Consider the following 16,950-nt stretch of genomic DNA (forward strand, 5'->3'; position numbering starts at 1 on the left):
TAAACACTCACTGCAACGATAAAATACTTTTATTTTTCTTATATTACCCATAATCCCTGGAATAGTGTTCCAGATATTATTATAAATGCAAAGTTGTCATGTTTATTTATTAAAAGAGTGGAGCTTATTTTAACTGACTATCTGCACTATTATTCTTAACACTGCTTCAATATTTATATAATATTTAATAGATTTATTCATGCTTAGTTTCATAGAAATGATTGTATTTACTTTGTTTAGATGAATGTATAGAATGTTTATAGGTATGATGAATTAGGTCCAGTGATTGTTTTTCATAGTTCTATAATATTGATGATGATGTTTTCATATTCCAGATTGGTTATGCCTCGTGCATAGTGCTAAAATAATAAGAGAGGTTTGATGAGAACAAAAATGAAGTCAAGTGCCCTCCATTGCCTGCCGGCTCACCAAATCTAAAATTCATGAAACCCTTATGGGAAATGATGGAGCACAGGGTGAAAAGCAGATACCCACAGATAGCTGCTTTATTCCTTAAAGAGCATTAAGATTTTCATTCCACTCAGTACCGTTTGGAGAAACCCCTGTACTTTTCCTGTCATGCAGCCTGAAAGTGTAAAACTGTTTATCAAACAGAAAAGAATAAGCATTAAGACACTCAGATCTTTAGTTTCACTCGCAGCAGTGTGCAAGTGTGTGACCACGCCTTATTCTGCACCCTGCTCTGTCTTCTCATCACTTTTTTTTTTTTGACAGTGAGATGCAGAAGTGTGTAATGCTAATGTGTGACTCGATCTGTTAGACTCAAGCCATTGAGGGGTCAGTTCTACACCACTGGTACCAGTAAACCAGCCATTCTAAAATGCATGAAATATACATAAAACGTCATAACGTCTCAAAGTCTCTGGAACATCAGTCCACTTTTTACACATTCATCACTCCTGTACCGTGGTCTCAGTTGGCCTCCTCCTCGACCGAGTGGTTCAGGCCGGGTAAATACTTCAGCAGGTTTTTCCTCATGCTCGTCTTCCTTCCTCTCCGTGGCAGCGTCCCGAACAGTGAGCTGGACGTCAAGGCTCGGCCGTTGTCGTACGTCGGGGACTGGCAGCTGCTGCTGCTGCTGCTGATGCTGCGGGTTCGGGACAGGGTCGGCCTCGCCGGGGGCCCGTCCTGCTGGAACAGGCTCAGGAAGTCCGGTCTGGTGGGGCTGCATGAACCGAAGTCATCGAACACTGAAGAATGGAAGGCGGCGTCTTCGCCGTCGTCCGTCACCATACTCAGACAGCTGCTGTCGCTGGAGAAGCGCTGACCACACCGACCGGTGGGGGACATGAGGGACATAAGGGAGTCTATCGAAGGATGCTCGGAGCTGACGTTTAGGTTTCCTGGAGAGATTAAATAAAACATCAAGGATAATTAAAATTTATCATGAATTATTAGTTGCATTTTTGTAATTTTTAATTGTATTTGGGTTTTTTTACAGTGTTTCCCTGTATTTGATATAATGGTAATATTATTATAAATTTTTTATTGAATTGAATGAAACACTTCTAGGAAACTATAGTGGTCCTGAGATTGTAGTCCATCTGTTTCTCTGCATGCTTTGTTACCCCCTTTCACCCTGTTCTTCAATGGTCAGGACCCCCACAGGACCACCACAGAGCAGGTATTATTTAGGTGGTGGATCGTTCTCAGCACTGCAGTGACACTGACATGGTGGTAGTGTGTTAGTGTGTGTTGTGCTGGTATGAGTGGATCAGACACAGCAGCGCTGCTGGAGGTTTTAAATACCGTGTCCACTCACTGTCCACTGTCCACTCTATTAGACTCTCCTACCTAGTTGGTCCACCTTGTAGATGTAAAGTCAGAGACGATCGCTCATCTATTGCTGCTGTTTGAGTCGCTCATCTTCTAGACCTTCATGAGTGGTCACAGGACGCTGCCCACGGGGCGCTGTTGGCTGGATATTTTTGGTTGGTGGACTATTCTCAGTCCAGCAGTGACAGTGAGGTGTTTAAAAACTCCAGCAGCGCTGCTGTGTCTGATCTACTCATACCAGCACAACACACACTAACACACCACCACCATGTCAGTGTCACTGCAGTGCTGAGAATGATCCACCACCTAAATAATACCTGCTCTGTGGTGGTCCTGTGGGGGTCCTGTGGGGGTCCTGACCATTGAAGAACAGCATGAAAGGGGGCTAACAAAGCATGCAAAGAAACAGATGGACTACAGTCAGTAATTGTAGAACTACAAAGTGCTTCTATATGGTAAGTGGAGCTGATAAAATGGACAGTGAGTGTAGAAACAAGGAGGTGGTTTTAATGTTATGGCTGATCGGTGTGTATATTTTATATGGTTCTTTCTCCTGTTCTTACACAGTTTCAATTCAAAAATGAATGATCAAGCATTTCAAGCGTGGACTGAGGTGAGTTTTGGTCTGGAAGACTTCAGTAAACACCTTGTGGTTCTGGCTGAGCAGTGATGCTGATTTTGATGCTGATTTTTGATCTGACTGATAGACAGTAAATTCATCAGTCTGCATGAGAATAATTTCATTAACAGGAAGTCGACACGGTTTATGAGCTCGGTCCTCTGATCAACAAAAGCTCGGTGCGTTCAGCTGGAACTTCCCTAACGATCTGTTTTTGATTTCTCTTCGCGCTCGCCCCTGGTCGACTCGGCTCATTATTTGAATGAGAGCCGTTCGTGTAGTTAGAGGATGTGATTGTGGTTTTTCAGCTGTCTGCTTGTTTTCTTTTCTCACCTCGAGTAAGACGCTTTTCCTGCAGGGTGAGCGCCTGCAGTTCCACCCATTTCTCGTGCAGTGTTTGCTAAATTGAGAAGAAATCACATGCACACGCACACACACGCACACACACACACACAAACACACGTATGAGAAAATGTACCACATAGTCAAAGCTGGGAATCTGCATCAGCAGGGATGTGGTGCTCTCGCACCACATGTGATCGCTTGCATGATCTTCAGCTTGTCAAGTCAAATTTATTTGTATAGCGCTTCCAGGACACACAGACCAGAAACCCCTAGTGAGCAAGCCAAGGGTGATAGGGGCATGGAAAATCTCTCTTAAAAATACAGAAAGAGAACCTTGAGAGGAACAGTGGGGACCCATCGTCCTTGGCCTGAAGAATAATTCTGACTTTGCACAAAGCATAAATAAAGTTTGACTTTATTATTCAGTCCAGTCTGTGATAAAGTTAATAGTGAGTTCTGGACATTTTTAATGCATCGGCAGTATAACTAAGTATAAGTGTACTACACTAGGTTGCCAGTTTATTGAATACCCCTGTTTTTGGTAGTTTTTATGTTTATTAGGAATACAATTCAAATCTTGCACAATGCATTCAATCCAAATGAATTGGAATGCCCAACAGAAATCCTCCAAGCAGTAATTGCTTACCAGACCTGCTTTAGCCCACCTTCTTTAGGTTGGTGTTTTGATCATGGTGATAAGCACTGTTTTACACATGGGTCCAAAATCCGTAACAGGCTCCAGACCACATTGAAGCACCACTGGATGCCAGATTTAGCAAGGTAGTGTGGCCAGCTCCCATGCTATTATTATTAGTGTTACACATTTGAAAAAGGGTAAACGCTGATCTGGAGTCAAATGCTAATACTACTTCTAAATAGCTTTTTGAAATAAAACTATTTTTTAATATTGATTCGACCTGTAGATACTGTTATCTTTCATTTTTACCCAACAACCAGATATGTGGGTGCAATTCATAGCCCATGTGACACCTGACAATGCATCAACCCCCCTTAACCATGCCAAAAAGAAACAACCAAAGTGCTTAGGGATGGTAAAATGAGAGCAAAGAAGCATTCAAACATTTTTTGTGTTGTTTTTTTTACTCTTGTTTACCTTGAGTAAGCGCAGTTTCTTCTCCAGTTCGATTCTCTTGACCACGCTGCCGCTGACCGTCTCTATCCTATCAACACACAATGATACACAGCTCAGCGTGGGTCAGGATACATAAACCCAGACATCAATGTCATAAAATGCTTTTTTTTCTTAATGCATAGTTTAAAAATGTATATAACTTTGTTTTAAACATTATTCTGGTTACTTCGGAATGATACACGTTACACGGAACAGAAGCTCAGTGATGAAACCTCAGTAACTTTTAGGCAATAGTGATAGTGATCTGATTTCTGATATCAATCCATCAGTGTGGAAGCTGTAAACTGATGTCACACTGTCTTTACTTAATAATATCTATTGTTAAAGTGCAAAATACACCGATCAGCCATAACATTAAAACCACCTCCTTGTTTCTACACTCACTGTCCATTTTATCAGCTTCACTCACCATATAGAAGCACTTTGTAGTTCTACAATTACTGACTGTAGTCCATCTGTTTCTCTACATACTTTTTTTAGCCTGCTTTCATGCTGTTCTTCAATGGTCAGGACCCCCACAGGACCCCCACAGAGCAGGTATTATTTAGGTGGTGGATGATTCTCAGCACTGCAGTGACACTGACATGGTGGTGGTGTGTTAGTGTGTGTTGTGCTGGTATGAGTGGATCAGACACAGCAGTGCTGCTGGAGTTTTTAAACACCTCACTGTCACTGCTGGACTGAGAATAGTCCACCAACCAAAACTATCCAGCCAACAGCGCCCCGTGGGCATCGTCCTGTGACCACTGATGAAGGTCTAGATTAGATGACCGACTCAAACAGCAGCAATAGATGAGCGATCATCTCTGACTTTACATCTACAAGGTGGACCAACCAGGTAGGAGTGTCTAATAGAGTGGACAGTGAGTGGACACGGTATTTAAAAACTCCAGCAGCGCTGCTGTGTGTGATCCACTCCATACCTGAGAATGATCCACCACCTAAATAATACCTGCTCTGTGGGGGTCCTGACCATTGAAAAACAGCATGAAAGGGGGCTAACAAAGCATGTAGAGAAACAGATGGACTACAGTCAGTAATTGTAGAAGTACGAAGTGCTTCTATATGGTAAGTGGAGCTGATCAAATGAAGGAGGTGGTTTTAATGTTATGGCTGATCGGTGTATGTATATGATGTCTGTTCTGTTCTAATAGTTGATGCTACAGGCCTGGTAAGTACCTGCAGATGTAGACGTGAATTATTGTTTGACTTTTTTATATTTTATTATAAGAAAACAACTTACTTTAACATGTTGATGGACTTTCTGATCAGCTCGACGATGCGCTGATGGTTGAATTCTTTAATGCTGATGCCATTCACTGTCAGGATGATATCACCTACCACAGAGACATAAAGAGGAGAGAGAGATGGTGAGAGAGCGGATGAGGGATGAGCAACCTGATCTAGTTCACACATCCTGGACATCCTGACACGACTTGTACTTGGGTGAACATGGATTTTTAATTTAACTTAAATTACATATGTTACGTCTGTTATTGACATAAAGAACATATTAGGGACAGATTCAGTAGATGATTTTATCCACTGAAAATTCAGCCATGTTCTTTGAGAGTTGAGGGCCTTGCTTAGAAGAAGAAGAACGCCTTTATTTGTCATATACACATACACTGATGAGGCATAACATTATGACCACATTCCTAATATTGTGTTGGCCCCCTTTTGCTGCCAAAACAGCCCTGTAACTGTGCTGCTCTGTGTATTCTGACACCTTTCTATCAGAACCAGCATTAACTTCTTCAGCAGTTTTTTTACGCTACAATAGCTCGTCTGTTGGATCGGACCACACGGGCCAGCCTTCAGCCTTCGCTCCCCACATGCATCAATGAGCCAACTGACCACTGCAGACCGGGAACATCCCACAAGAGCTGCAGTTTTGGAGATGCTCTGACCCAGTCGTCTAGCCATCACAATTTGGCCCTCGTCAAACTCTCTCAAATCCTCACGCTCGCCCATTTTTCCTGCTTCTAACATCAACTTTGAGGATAAAATGTTCACTTGCTGTGTAATATATCCCCCCCACTAACAGGTGCTGTAATGAAGAGATAATCAGTGTTATTCACTTCACCTGTCAGTGCTCATAATGTTATGCCTGGTCAGTGTATGTACATGTACAGTACAGTGACATGCTTTCTCTACATGATTTAGGAGAGAAATTGTAAAGCGACCCTGGAGAAGACAGGGTTAAGGGCCTTGCTCAAGGGCCCAAGAACTGATGATATTTCAGTTGATAGCCCAAAGCTCTACCAACTAGGCTACCACTGAACCAAGTGGTACGAGTCCAACAACCCAACCAGCAATGTTCTAATCACTAGTCCAGTAAACCAGACACGAACATATTAGGGACTTTGGACTTGACTTGCAATTGACTTGGACTTGATATGACCCTGATTAGGGACACATTAGGACTATTAGGATATTGAATATAGGATATTTAAAATATTAAAGTGTGTTGTATATACAATACTTTTTCATCCCATCATACGTAAAATGTATTTCAGTCTAAAACAAATAAACAAAAAAACACCGAGACTAAATGCAGATCACATTTAAAAACAGTGGTTAGTGATAAACGCTGACCATGTTTCTGACGATAAGTTCAGTCATCGGAAAAAAAGCCGTGTGTGTAGGTTGCAGTAAATACAGTACGTGTGAAAACAGGGTCATGTAAGAGGTTATGGCACATAGGTGTGGTCATGTGGTACATCGCAAAGGAAGCGCAGCAGTTCTGGTGCTGCTCGCGTGGGTGTGTTTCTCACCGGTGGTCAGGCCCGCTGTCTCGGCTGCGCTGCCCTCCTGAACGCTGCAAACGAAGGTGCACATCTCCAGCTCGCTGCTCTGTCCGGACTGCAGCCCGTACGTCTGCAACAGGGTAGAGAGAGAGCGGGCAAATGAATACCACGATTTAATAATCAAACACATTTGAATCAAACAGGGTTTTTATTTATACAATGTATACACTGATTGTTCCATTCATTGTGCAATTATTTATTATTTCCAGTTTGGTTTAAGAGTGAGAGCACGGCCGTTCATCGACCCTACCTGTGCATGCACAGTTACAAAACCTGAACCGAAACTCTAACCTGCACACACACACACACACACACACACCCCAGAAATGAGGAACAGTCCATACCTGAACTTCAAAACCAAAAGCTTCATTATCTTGTTTTTCCAGCACAACCGTCGTTCTATAAAGAAGAAATGTGGTCAGTCACTAGCTGCTAACTTTCCATAAACAACATTTATCAAAGATAGAACTCTATATATAACTTATTAACATAAACACAATAAACATTTCTGCATCATATAGGAAGGATATGTTTATATTTACCTCTGGGGGTCTGTGTAGTCCACCAGAGAGCTGGAATACGAGCGGTTCAACTGGAAAATCACATGAATTTAATGGAAAATAAATTAGATTTGTAGTGCTTCTGATGTATTTTATTCATCCAAACAGCAATGGCTTATTAACACTTGTTTTCATAAAACACAGGGCTAAAGCTGTGTGGTTTCTCACTGTGAGCTTGTCGGACATCCAATTCTAAAACCACAGGCATTATTATTATTATTAGCTCTTGTGCAGACCAAATATGTCAAACTATCTTTATAGACCTGCACAGGGGCGCAGCTTATACACCTTTAAACAACAGACGTGGCTGAAACACCCAAACTTAATACATAGCCAAAGTGTCCACATACTTTTGGCCATAACGTGTACGTATGGCCATAACGGTCACAGGACGCTGCCCACAGGGTGCTGTTGTCTGGATATTTTTGGTTGGTGGACTATTCTCAGTCCAGCAGGGACAATAAGGTGTTTAAAAACTCCAGCAGCGCTGCTGTGTCTGATCCACTCATACCAGCACAACACACACTAACACACCACCACCATGTCAGTGTTCTCAGCATCTTTTGCTGCAGTAGTTAAAATAAAGCAGTCTTGAGATTTTAATGTTCCTTTATTTTTTTTAACATATACTGTTTTGTGTTTGAAGGCTACTGTGCAAGAAAAGGTATCTGCTTCTGCATCCATTTATTCATTTAAGTGGGCCAGTGATAGCTCAGTGGTTAAGGTACTGGACTAGTAAACAGAAGGTTGCCGGTTCAAGCCCCGCCACCACAAAAAAAAAAAAAAGTTACCACTGTAAGGGTCTTGCAAAGTTACCTGAGCAAGACCCTTAACCCTCAATTGCTCATTGTGTTCCGCTCACTGTGTAAGTCGCTTTGGATAAAAGCGTCTGCTAAATGCTGTAAATGTAAATGTAAGTGTTCAGTAAAGCTCGAATGACTGTGAGCAGTGTCACCAGCAGTGAGTCCCAGCAGTTACTGCTTGAATGCAGAACTGCTTTCTGTTGGTTCCTAAATTACATCCTTATCTAACCAACAATCTGAACAGATTTTCCTTTTAGCGTAAAGCGAGAGATCCTTACACTTTGTAATGGTTGCATTTTAGTCCTGTTCATACGGGCACAGAGAAATCCTCAGCTATATTCAATCATAATCACTTGCTCACTTACTTTATTAACCGCTTATCCAATTAGGGTCGCAGAGGGGGGGGGGGGGGGGGGGGTGCTGGAGCCTATCCCAGCTTTTCAATGGGTGCAAGGCACACAGTAACACCCTGGACAGGGTGCCTGTCATCACAGGGCAGACACACTCATACACACACACATTCACATATAGGGCAATTCGGTGTCTCCAATTAACCTGACTGCATGTTTTTGGACTGTGGGAGGAAACTGGAGCTCCCGGAGGAAACCCACGCAGACATGGGGAGAACTTGCAAACTCCGCACGGAAAGGACCCGGACCGCCCCGCCTGGGGATCGAACACAGGACCTTGTTGCTGTGAAGCGACTGTTCTAGCCATCATAATCATAATCATAATCAGCAACAAGGAATTAGGAGATCGTGCAAAGTTAAATGAGATTATAGAACACTGAACACCACCCAAATAAGAAGCATTTAAAGCATTATTTTCATTCCAATCAGTCATAGACAAAGATTAGTTGCAGGAATTCGTACATGCCCCTTACAGTGTGTGTAAACTTTTGACTTTATTTGTGCCCATATGTATTTAAAATAAATGCAAAACAATCATGTATCACCAATGCAATAACATTCAGACTACATGATACACATGCATGGCTTAAGGGCAGTGGTAGCCTTGACTAGTAATCAGAAGGTTGCTGGTTGAAGCCCCACCACAGCCAAGTTGCCACTGTTGGGCCCCTGGGCAAGCAACCCTCAATTGCATTCAAAATGCATTCAATGATGATTGTAAGTGGCTTTACAACCACTCAACTCGTACACACCTGATTCCGTCCCCGTGTCAGCGTCCCCGTGGGGTCTTCTTCACCTCTACACTGTTTCCCACGATTTAAAGACCCCCGTCTCCACCGCAGACCCTTTTTCGGGCAACCGTCTGGAAAGTAAGTGTCCAGGCTCTTCTGCTGGCACAGAGAAGCCTTCCGATTCCTGTTAGACGTCATGGTCCTGCAGTCCATCTGCCTGCACTCATAGCTGCCGCTGCCTCTCAGACCAACCTGCATGTCTGCAGTCGACTGACTGAAATGTGACAGAGTCACACAGGATGTACGGGTCACATGATTATGTAGGACCTGCGTAGGTTTTCCTGCGAGACTTTTGCATTTCCTTCTCTGTTCTTTAAATCTTGGTTTTTTGGTCTGTTGTGAGCGTCTCTCTTCCTCTTTCTGTCTTTGTTTCAGCACTGGCTCATAATCCTGCACCACTCTCACCTGTTTCCTCTCCACGCCAATGATGCTTTCACTTCTAAAACGTTTCAAAACATGTCTTATCTGCCACTCAGAGAAACACAGGGTTTAGGACAATATCATTTTAAGACCTTGATTCCCATGCCTAAGGATATACTGACCAGGCATAACATTATGAGCACTGACAGGTGAAGTGAATAACACTGATTATCTCTTCATCACGGTACCTGTTAGTGGGGTGGGATATATTACACAGCAACTGAACATTTGATCCTCAAAGTTGATGTTAGAAGCAGGAAAAATTAGTTTGGCGAGGACCAAATTGTGATGGCTAGATGACTGGGTCAGAGCATCTCCAAAACTGCAGCTCTTGTGAGGTGTTCCCGGTCTGCAGTGGTCAGTATCTATCAAAGGTGGTAAACTGGCGACAGGTTCATGGGCGGCCAAGGTTCATTGATGCACGTGGGGAGGGAAGGCTGGCCCGTGTGGTCCGATCCAACAGACGAGCTACTGTAGCTCAAACTGCTGAAGAAGTTCATGCTGGTTCTGATAGAAAGGTGTCAGAATACACAGAGCATCACAGTCGCAGGGCTGTTTTGGCAGCAAAATGGGGACCAACACAATATTAGGAAAGGGGTCATAATGGTATGCTTGATCGGTGTACTTAGTAAGTCAAGTAAAGAATTCTATTTTACATGAACATTGTTTGTAATTGTTTGTACATTTACGGCATTTAGCAGATGATTTTATTCAAAGCAACTTACAGAACTGTGACAGTATACTGTCAAAGCAATCAATGTTTAAGGGCCTTGCTCAAGGGCCCAACAGTGGCAACCTGACAGTCAGTGATGGGGCTTGAACCAGCAACCTTTCGATTACTAGTCCAGTACCCACTAGGCTACAACTGCCCTATAATTTTTATTTTAGTGTCCATGGTTTATGAATGGGATGTCCAACAAGCTCATGATCAGGTGTCTACATTCTTTTGGCTCTGTCCTGTTCCAGCATGACTGTGCCCCTGTGCACCTAGGGCAAGAAGGAAGAGGTTTTCACCATCAAGGGAGTCTGGAGCTTGCCCAAAATCTTCTTAAGCACATGATCATAGTTTTAGAAAAAAGGTGAACCGCATCACCAGCCGTCTTCCTCACTGGCTCCACACACAGTCGAACACAAAGTGCAGACTAAACACTGCGCTAATCTAAAATAGCAGATAAATAATAAATAATGTGCACAGTAGCTCCACTGATGTGACGTATATGAAACTACTGAGCTTAGATCTGTTCCCCCGACTGTGTCTTATGATGCCGTTGTGCAGATTCACTGCTTATAGGCTTGTTTTTTACAGCTTGCCACTGTGCTCAAAATTCAATCTGATTGAACTTTGGCCCTTTTCAAAGCCAGTGAGAGAAATTCTTTACATGACTAGTCAAAAGCGAAGCAGGGATTTGTCGGGAGAAAATGATTTTCACCGTGTTAACTGAAATTTGAATTAGAATCGTGGCATTGTGAGGGAAAAAATACATTATGTCGAGGAGCAAGCTGTAAACCGGGACACCAGGTATAAATTACAGAGTGCAATCCTACATTTACTAATCCTGAAACGGCTTGTTGTGGCTTTGTAGGGTTTTAATAGAGATTAAAAACATAAATAAAGAAATCACACCTTTCCTACCGAACTTCTCAAGTCTCAAGATGTCGGTACACCAAGTGTTCTTGTGTTAAATTAAAATACCTTTTTTACAAAACTGCCAATGCTGAGTCAGTAATGTTAATATTGTGTATTGTTTATTGAGCTTGAAGGTTTACAACTGAATAAAAGCCAAAGTTAATTAAGTAGGGGCGGGCAGGGTCCTTTCTGTGAGGAGTTTGCATGTTCTCCCTGTGTCTGCGTGGGTTTCCTTCGGGTGATCCGGTTTCCTCCCACAGTCCAAAAACATGCAGTCAGGTGAATGTGTGTGTTTATGTGTGTGTCTGCCCTGCGATGGACTGGCGCCCCATGCAGCATGTTACTGTGTGCCTTGCGCCCATTGAAAAGCTGGGATAGGCTCCAGCACCCCTCGCGACCCTGATTGGATAAGCGGTTAAGAAAGTGAGTGAGTGAGTATGTTAAGTATGGTTAGTTAGTCAAATATACTGTACCTTAAGCCATGAACTTTATATTATCACTCATGTGACCCCATTAACATCTCAGGCAAGCCCACACATTAACATTTGCCTGGCTGTGCTAAAGTAGGCCAGCGATTATCAACACGCGCAATCTGCAGCTACTGACCTCGTACTGATTTTCGATCACAAACAGTCTGCTCTGCATTTTCAGATGTTTATCGTGCATTATGGGAAAGCGCTTACACGTCCTTACATGCAAATTCTAATTACAGGCAACGGGGGAAACGCATCGGTGCAGATTTGTAAATCAAACAACCGCACGCTCAGGTTAGTCACACGAGCTTTTTCTTCTGATGAATTAAGCGACGACCCCGAGCGCGAGCGTCATACTGAAATTCAGTCCGTGTTGTTTGGCACCATTGATAATTTCTCTGCAGTCGCTTTGATTCAGGGAAATTCTGACTAAATCTGAGGTGGCCTTAAACGTTAAACACAAAAACACACACACACACACACATCTGACTCAGTAAAATTGTGGTGAGAGAGCGGACCTGGTTTCCTAACGGTCACAGCGTCTGAAACTGACAGTTTTGCACTTTGTGTGCATTCGCTGCTCCAGGTTTGAGTCATCAACCGACTTGGGTAACGAACCCAGGTCATGTCAGGTCAGCTGGTTTTATCTTTGCTGACTTAGTTTTAGTGTCACGATCAGTTAAAGAAGAAATAAAAACAACAGGATTATCAAGAAAATACTTTATTGTCTCACAGTTCACACACATATACAATAAATACTGAAGACGGTACAATAAAATACTATTTAGAATTCATTTAGAATCTTACACCCCTTTTGTCAAAACACACACTATAAAAGTTGCACTATATTCTTAGAGAGGGGAAGTAAAACTGTCACAGATAACACAAGTGAATTCCTGTGCCACACGGGTCAACGGCAACTGGTCCTCTTTGGTACAAGTGACAAAAAAAACAAGGCTTGCAATTCCTAAGTGACTCTACAGGTGAATAAAAGCTCTCAAACTGAGCCAAAACTCCCAAAAGCACGTCATGTGAGGATCGTTTTGTGGTAGCACACCAGTGCTGAGATTCTGAACTCCTCGGTGTTGCCACAGGTCGGCTGGGCACCATCTAGCGAGCATAATTGACAGAGCCTGCAGCAGACACACTTCTGCTAGGGCGGGATGACCGGACCATGTGGGTGGCGTCTTCAAACACTGTGTAAGGACCCTGATTGGCAGATAGAGAGGCGCCTGTGCAGAATGCAAGGATGAAAAAGGGTTCGTAGGAGGCGTGTGCAGCAATGTACCCACCTCGACTGCAATCAGGGATCCCCCAGCAGCAGAAGACAAATTGACTACGATAAAATTAGGAGGAAATGCATAAATAAAATAGTAAAAAAAAAAAAAGAATAATCTTTGCTTTACAAAGCAGTGTTTGGAAAAGCACAGTCCTGTCAGAATAACGTGGCAGAAATGATACCAAAATTAAGACGAAGTGTGAAATGTGGCTCTTTTTTTTACGAATCAGTGGAAGGTCTGTGAAATTAAGCACATTTTCCCTTGAATTTAGTACGGCTCTACTCACAACCTTAAAGAATATTGTGCCAGCTTGTCCATCCTCTGTTAATCATGCATACAGAAGATTAACATAAGCTGAAACTGAGATTTTGCTTTTCTTAATTCTGGCAGTGAAACCCACAGAGATTGAAATCACACTAGTTGGCATTTTACTACAAAACCCTGCATCAAATTCTACAGCTACAATCAAACACATTTCTGCTTTAGAATCATAACTGTTTCTCTTCTGTGACTGAGTGATTGGAACATTTATTTTAGCTTAGAGGCGGCCAAACATTTGACCATGTACTCAGTCACAAACTTTAGCTGAGCTGATTTTAAATCGAGGGCTTCGTTTGTTCATGACAGCCTTTAAGCTTAGTGTAATAAGGTGATGTAAAGCTTGCTTGACTGTGAGCAGTGTCAGCAGAGAGTTTCATCGGCTTTTGTTTCACGGCAGACCCGTTTTGGTGGTCCTTGGAGGCCTGGATCATGAAGACAAATCACTCAGTGTAATGTGACCGGGTTTTCCTCCTGATCTTGAAAGGGTTTCAAGTGACATTTAACTTGTGAAAGTAGACAATCTGCTGTCTGAGGTTTGTACAGCGCATTTTAACCTTTCTAAATGCTGTTTGAGGCCGAGTTTACTTTTATAAAAGCATAGGGGCATCACAAACAGTAGTCAATTACAGATTAGATGCACTTTGCAGGTATACAGTTAGTAAACTGTATTTAATCTGCTGCTATGTAAGATTTATTAAGTCTCTCTACACTATCTATCAATAAAAAATGAAAAAATAAAAATGATAGAGATCCTAAAAACACATTGGTAGAGTGTGTTTAGCTTGGTAAATGTTGTTTGTGGCTGAGTTTACTGTCAAACTAATCGGTTTTACATAGGCTTAGAGACATCACAAACTGTAGTCAATTACAGATTAATTACTAATTAATAATTGTAGTTCTTTATGGGTATTTTTGACCCAGCTAATTTTGTCATAGCTTATAATAATTAAATGTAATAAATATAAGCCAATATTATTATTATGTTGAATAATTATTAAATGTTATACTCACTCACTCACTTTCTAATTAAGGTCACGGGGGGGTTCAATGGGTGCAAGGCACACAGTAACTGCAGGGCAGGGCAGACACACATACACACACCCATTCACCTATAGGGCAATTCAGTGTCTCCAATTAACCTGACCGCATGTTTTTGAACTGTGGGAGGAAACCGGAGCTCCCGGAAGAAACTCCACACAGAAAGGACCTGGACCGCCCACCCCTGGGGATCGAACCCAGGACCTTCTTGCCGTGAGGCAACAGTGCTACCAACTGAGCCACCGTGCCGCCCTGATAATTTAGCTCTTTATAGAAAATAAAATTAAATATAACTAAAAAAATTCAGTAAAATAAATTTTATTAGTTATTTTTAAATTTATTTTACACACTTATTTTCCATAAAAACCTAAATTATCAGCCAATAAGGTTAAATATTAGGTATTACAAAAACAATAAAAAAATTTAGATAATTTAATATTTAATAATTATTCAACATAATAATAATGTTTTTAGTTTACAAATAATTAGTTAAAATAATAATTAAAAATAGTATAATACTTAGACTATATAATGTATAACTTAAAAGTACCTTAGGAGTTTGTAACTAAATCTCAGCTCTTTAACAGGGACAGGAAACCTCAAACTTCTAGCCAAAATAACTCAAGTAAAGGTGCTTGCATGGCCCAGCCAATCTTCAGACCTAAATTTTATGGGTGAAAGCAGGCTAAAAAAGCATGCAGAAAACAGATGGACTACAGTCAGTAATTGTAGAACTACAAAGTGCTTCTATATGGTAACTGGAGCAGATAACATGGACAGTGAGTGTAGAAACAAGGAGGTGGTTTAATGTTATGGCTGATCGGTGTATATACATAATATGAGAATTTAGCAAATAAAACAAGAATACTGAGTGTTAATACGACTTATTACGACACGTTCATGTTAAGACCAAGACGATTTTATACAGCAACTGTATTCGGCTACTGATTTAACATACAGCTGGTTTAAAATTAGATTAATTAAAATACGTCTCCATATTATAGTCAAGAAGCTAAAAGATCTAATTTTCTAGTGCAAATCAGATAAAGCTGCTTTAAATCACATGAGAAAAATAATATAAATATAATTATTCAGATAATAGTTGCTTTGATTCATTCAGTTGATTAATTAAGCCATTAAATTACTCACTCTGTTTCCTAAGTCGTTCGTTCTCTCCCTGGGTCTCGCTCAGTAACAAAAACACTTCACATACAGTTTATGTATACATTATATATGTACAGAACATCAGCATTATGGCACAAAGCACAAACTGTGCAACTTAAAGCATTTGGCACTTGAATTAAACACTTGAGGTAGCGGTCTATCTTTACATTCAGAAAGGTACCAGGAGTAGTGATTCAATATTAAAGCATTCATATAATACAAACGTAGTTAAAGCAGACGTGCAACACATTTTACAGCGGCTCTTCATTTTTAAAGCACTTTCCCACCCAGTTTAGCGTTAATCTGGTCAGAAGTAAAGCTGCGGGTCAGCGAGTGTAGGATAAAAAGCTACCGTCAGTGGTATCAGCAGAATATATCAGGGTTGTCATAAATTGTGGCTACACCTCCTCCACGACCATTAAGACCATTATGTATGTAAAGTTTACTCTTAATGATTTCACATTTTAACTACATTTTCTGTTTTTTCCACCACCTAAATAATACCTGCTCTGTGGTGGTCCTGACCATTGAAGAACAGCATGAAAGGAGGCTAACAAAGCATGCAGAGAAACAGATGGACTACAGGCAGTAATTGTAGAACTACAAAGTGCTTCTATATGGTAAGTGGAGCTGATAAAATGGACAGTGAGTGTAGAAACTAGGAGGTGGTTTGATATATAACGTGCTTCGTGAACGTCCACTTGTCCCATTAAATTTTGCCTGGTTATTAAAATCAATATTTCTGATTAGTAAAGATGGTTCTATTAATAATTAGTGTAGCTTCAGTGTAGTTAAACTATTTTTGCTGGGTCGCTTGTAGCTAAGTCTGTCACATTTATCCACTTTACTGTACCTGAATTACATTTTTAAATAAACAGTGGCTATGTAATTACAAATCTGCTAACCCAACACAGCTTATAATACGTTCACAGTCTGTATCTGTATGTTAAAGTGTTGAAAAATAATATAACTCCTAATAAAAAATATCAGTTTGATAATATAGTAATCTAGCATTTAATACAATATAAGAAGATCCTTTAATCTAGAAATCTAATTAACTATATACAAAACCCTTAAGAAACTCTTTTTATATCAATGTATCGGTACTATACATTGTGTAGTTGATAGTATACGATACTATACGATAGTGTAGGTGAAATTAAGTTTGTTTTTCTCATGTTATATAAAATAGAATTGAAATAAAGTGCACAGAATTACGTCATGCATTAGTATCAGTAGTGTGTGATACTATAATGATATCTTAATCATAATTCAGTTTGGAAAGCGTGAGCAATCTTTACTTTGCCATTTCTGTGCTGCAGCCCTGTGTACCAACATG

The 16,950-nt window shown here is 41.1% G+C and overlaps 1 protein-coding gene across 1 annotated transcript; it reads right to left on the bottom strand.

The window, feature by feature from the left end:
• Nucleotides 1-488: 488 nt before the first annotated feature.
• cytip (cytohesin 1 interacting protein) lies at nucleotides 489-9,468 on the bottom strand. Its single transcript, XM_063006262.1, has 8 exons — nucleotides 9,250-9,468; nucleotides 7,267-7,316; nucleotides 7,069-7,123; nucleotides 6,692-6,794; nucleotides 5,158-5,251; nucleotides 3,876-3,942; nucleotides 2,750-2,816; nucleotides 489-1,364 (listed from the first exon to the last, which is right to left on the bottom strand). Exons 1-8 carry the CDS (start codon nucleotides 9,439-9,441, stop codon nucleotides 934-936), a joined length of 1,059 nt encoding a protein of 352 aa, XP_062862332.1. The 5' UTR covers nucleotides 9,442-9,468; the 3' UTR covers nucleotides 489-933.
• Between the last annotated feature and the right edge of the window lie 7,482 nt (nucleotides 9,469-16,950).

Source organism: Trichomycterus rosablanca, chromosome 12 (genome assembly GCF_030014385.1).
Source record: "Trichomycterus rosablanca isolate fTriRos1 chromosome 12, fTriRos1.hap1, whole genome shotgun sequence".
Taxonomy (NCBI): domain Eukaryota; kingdom Metazoa; phylum Chordata; class Actinopteri; order Siluriformes; family Trichomycteridae; genus Trichomycterus; species Trichomycterus rosablanca.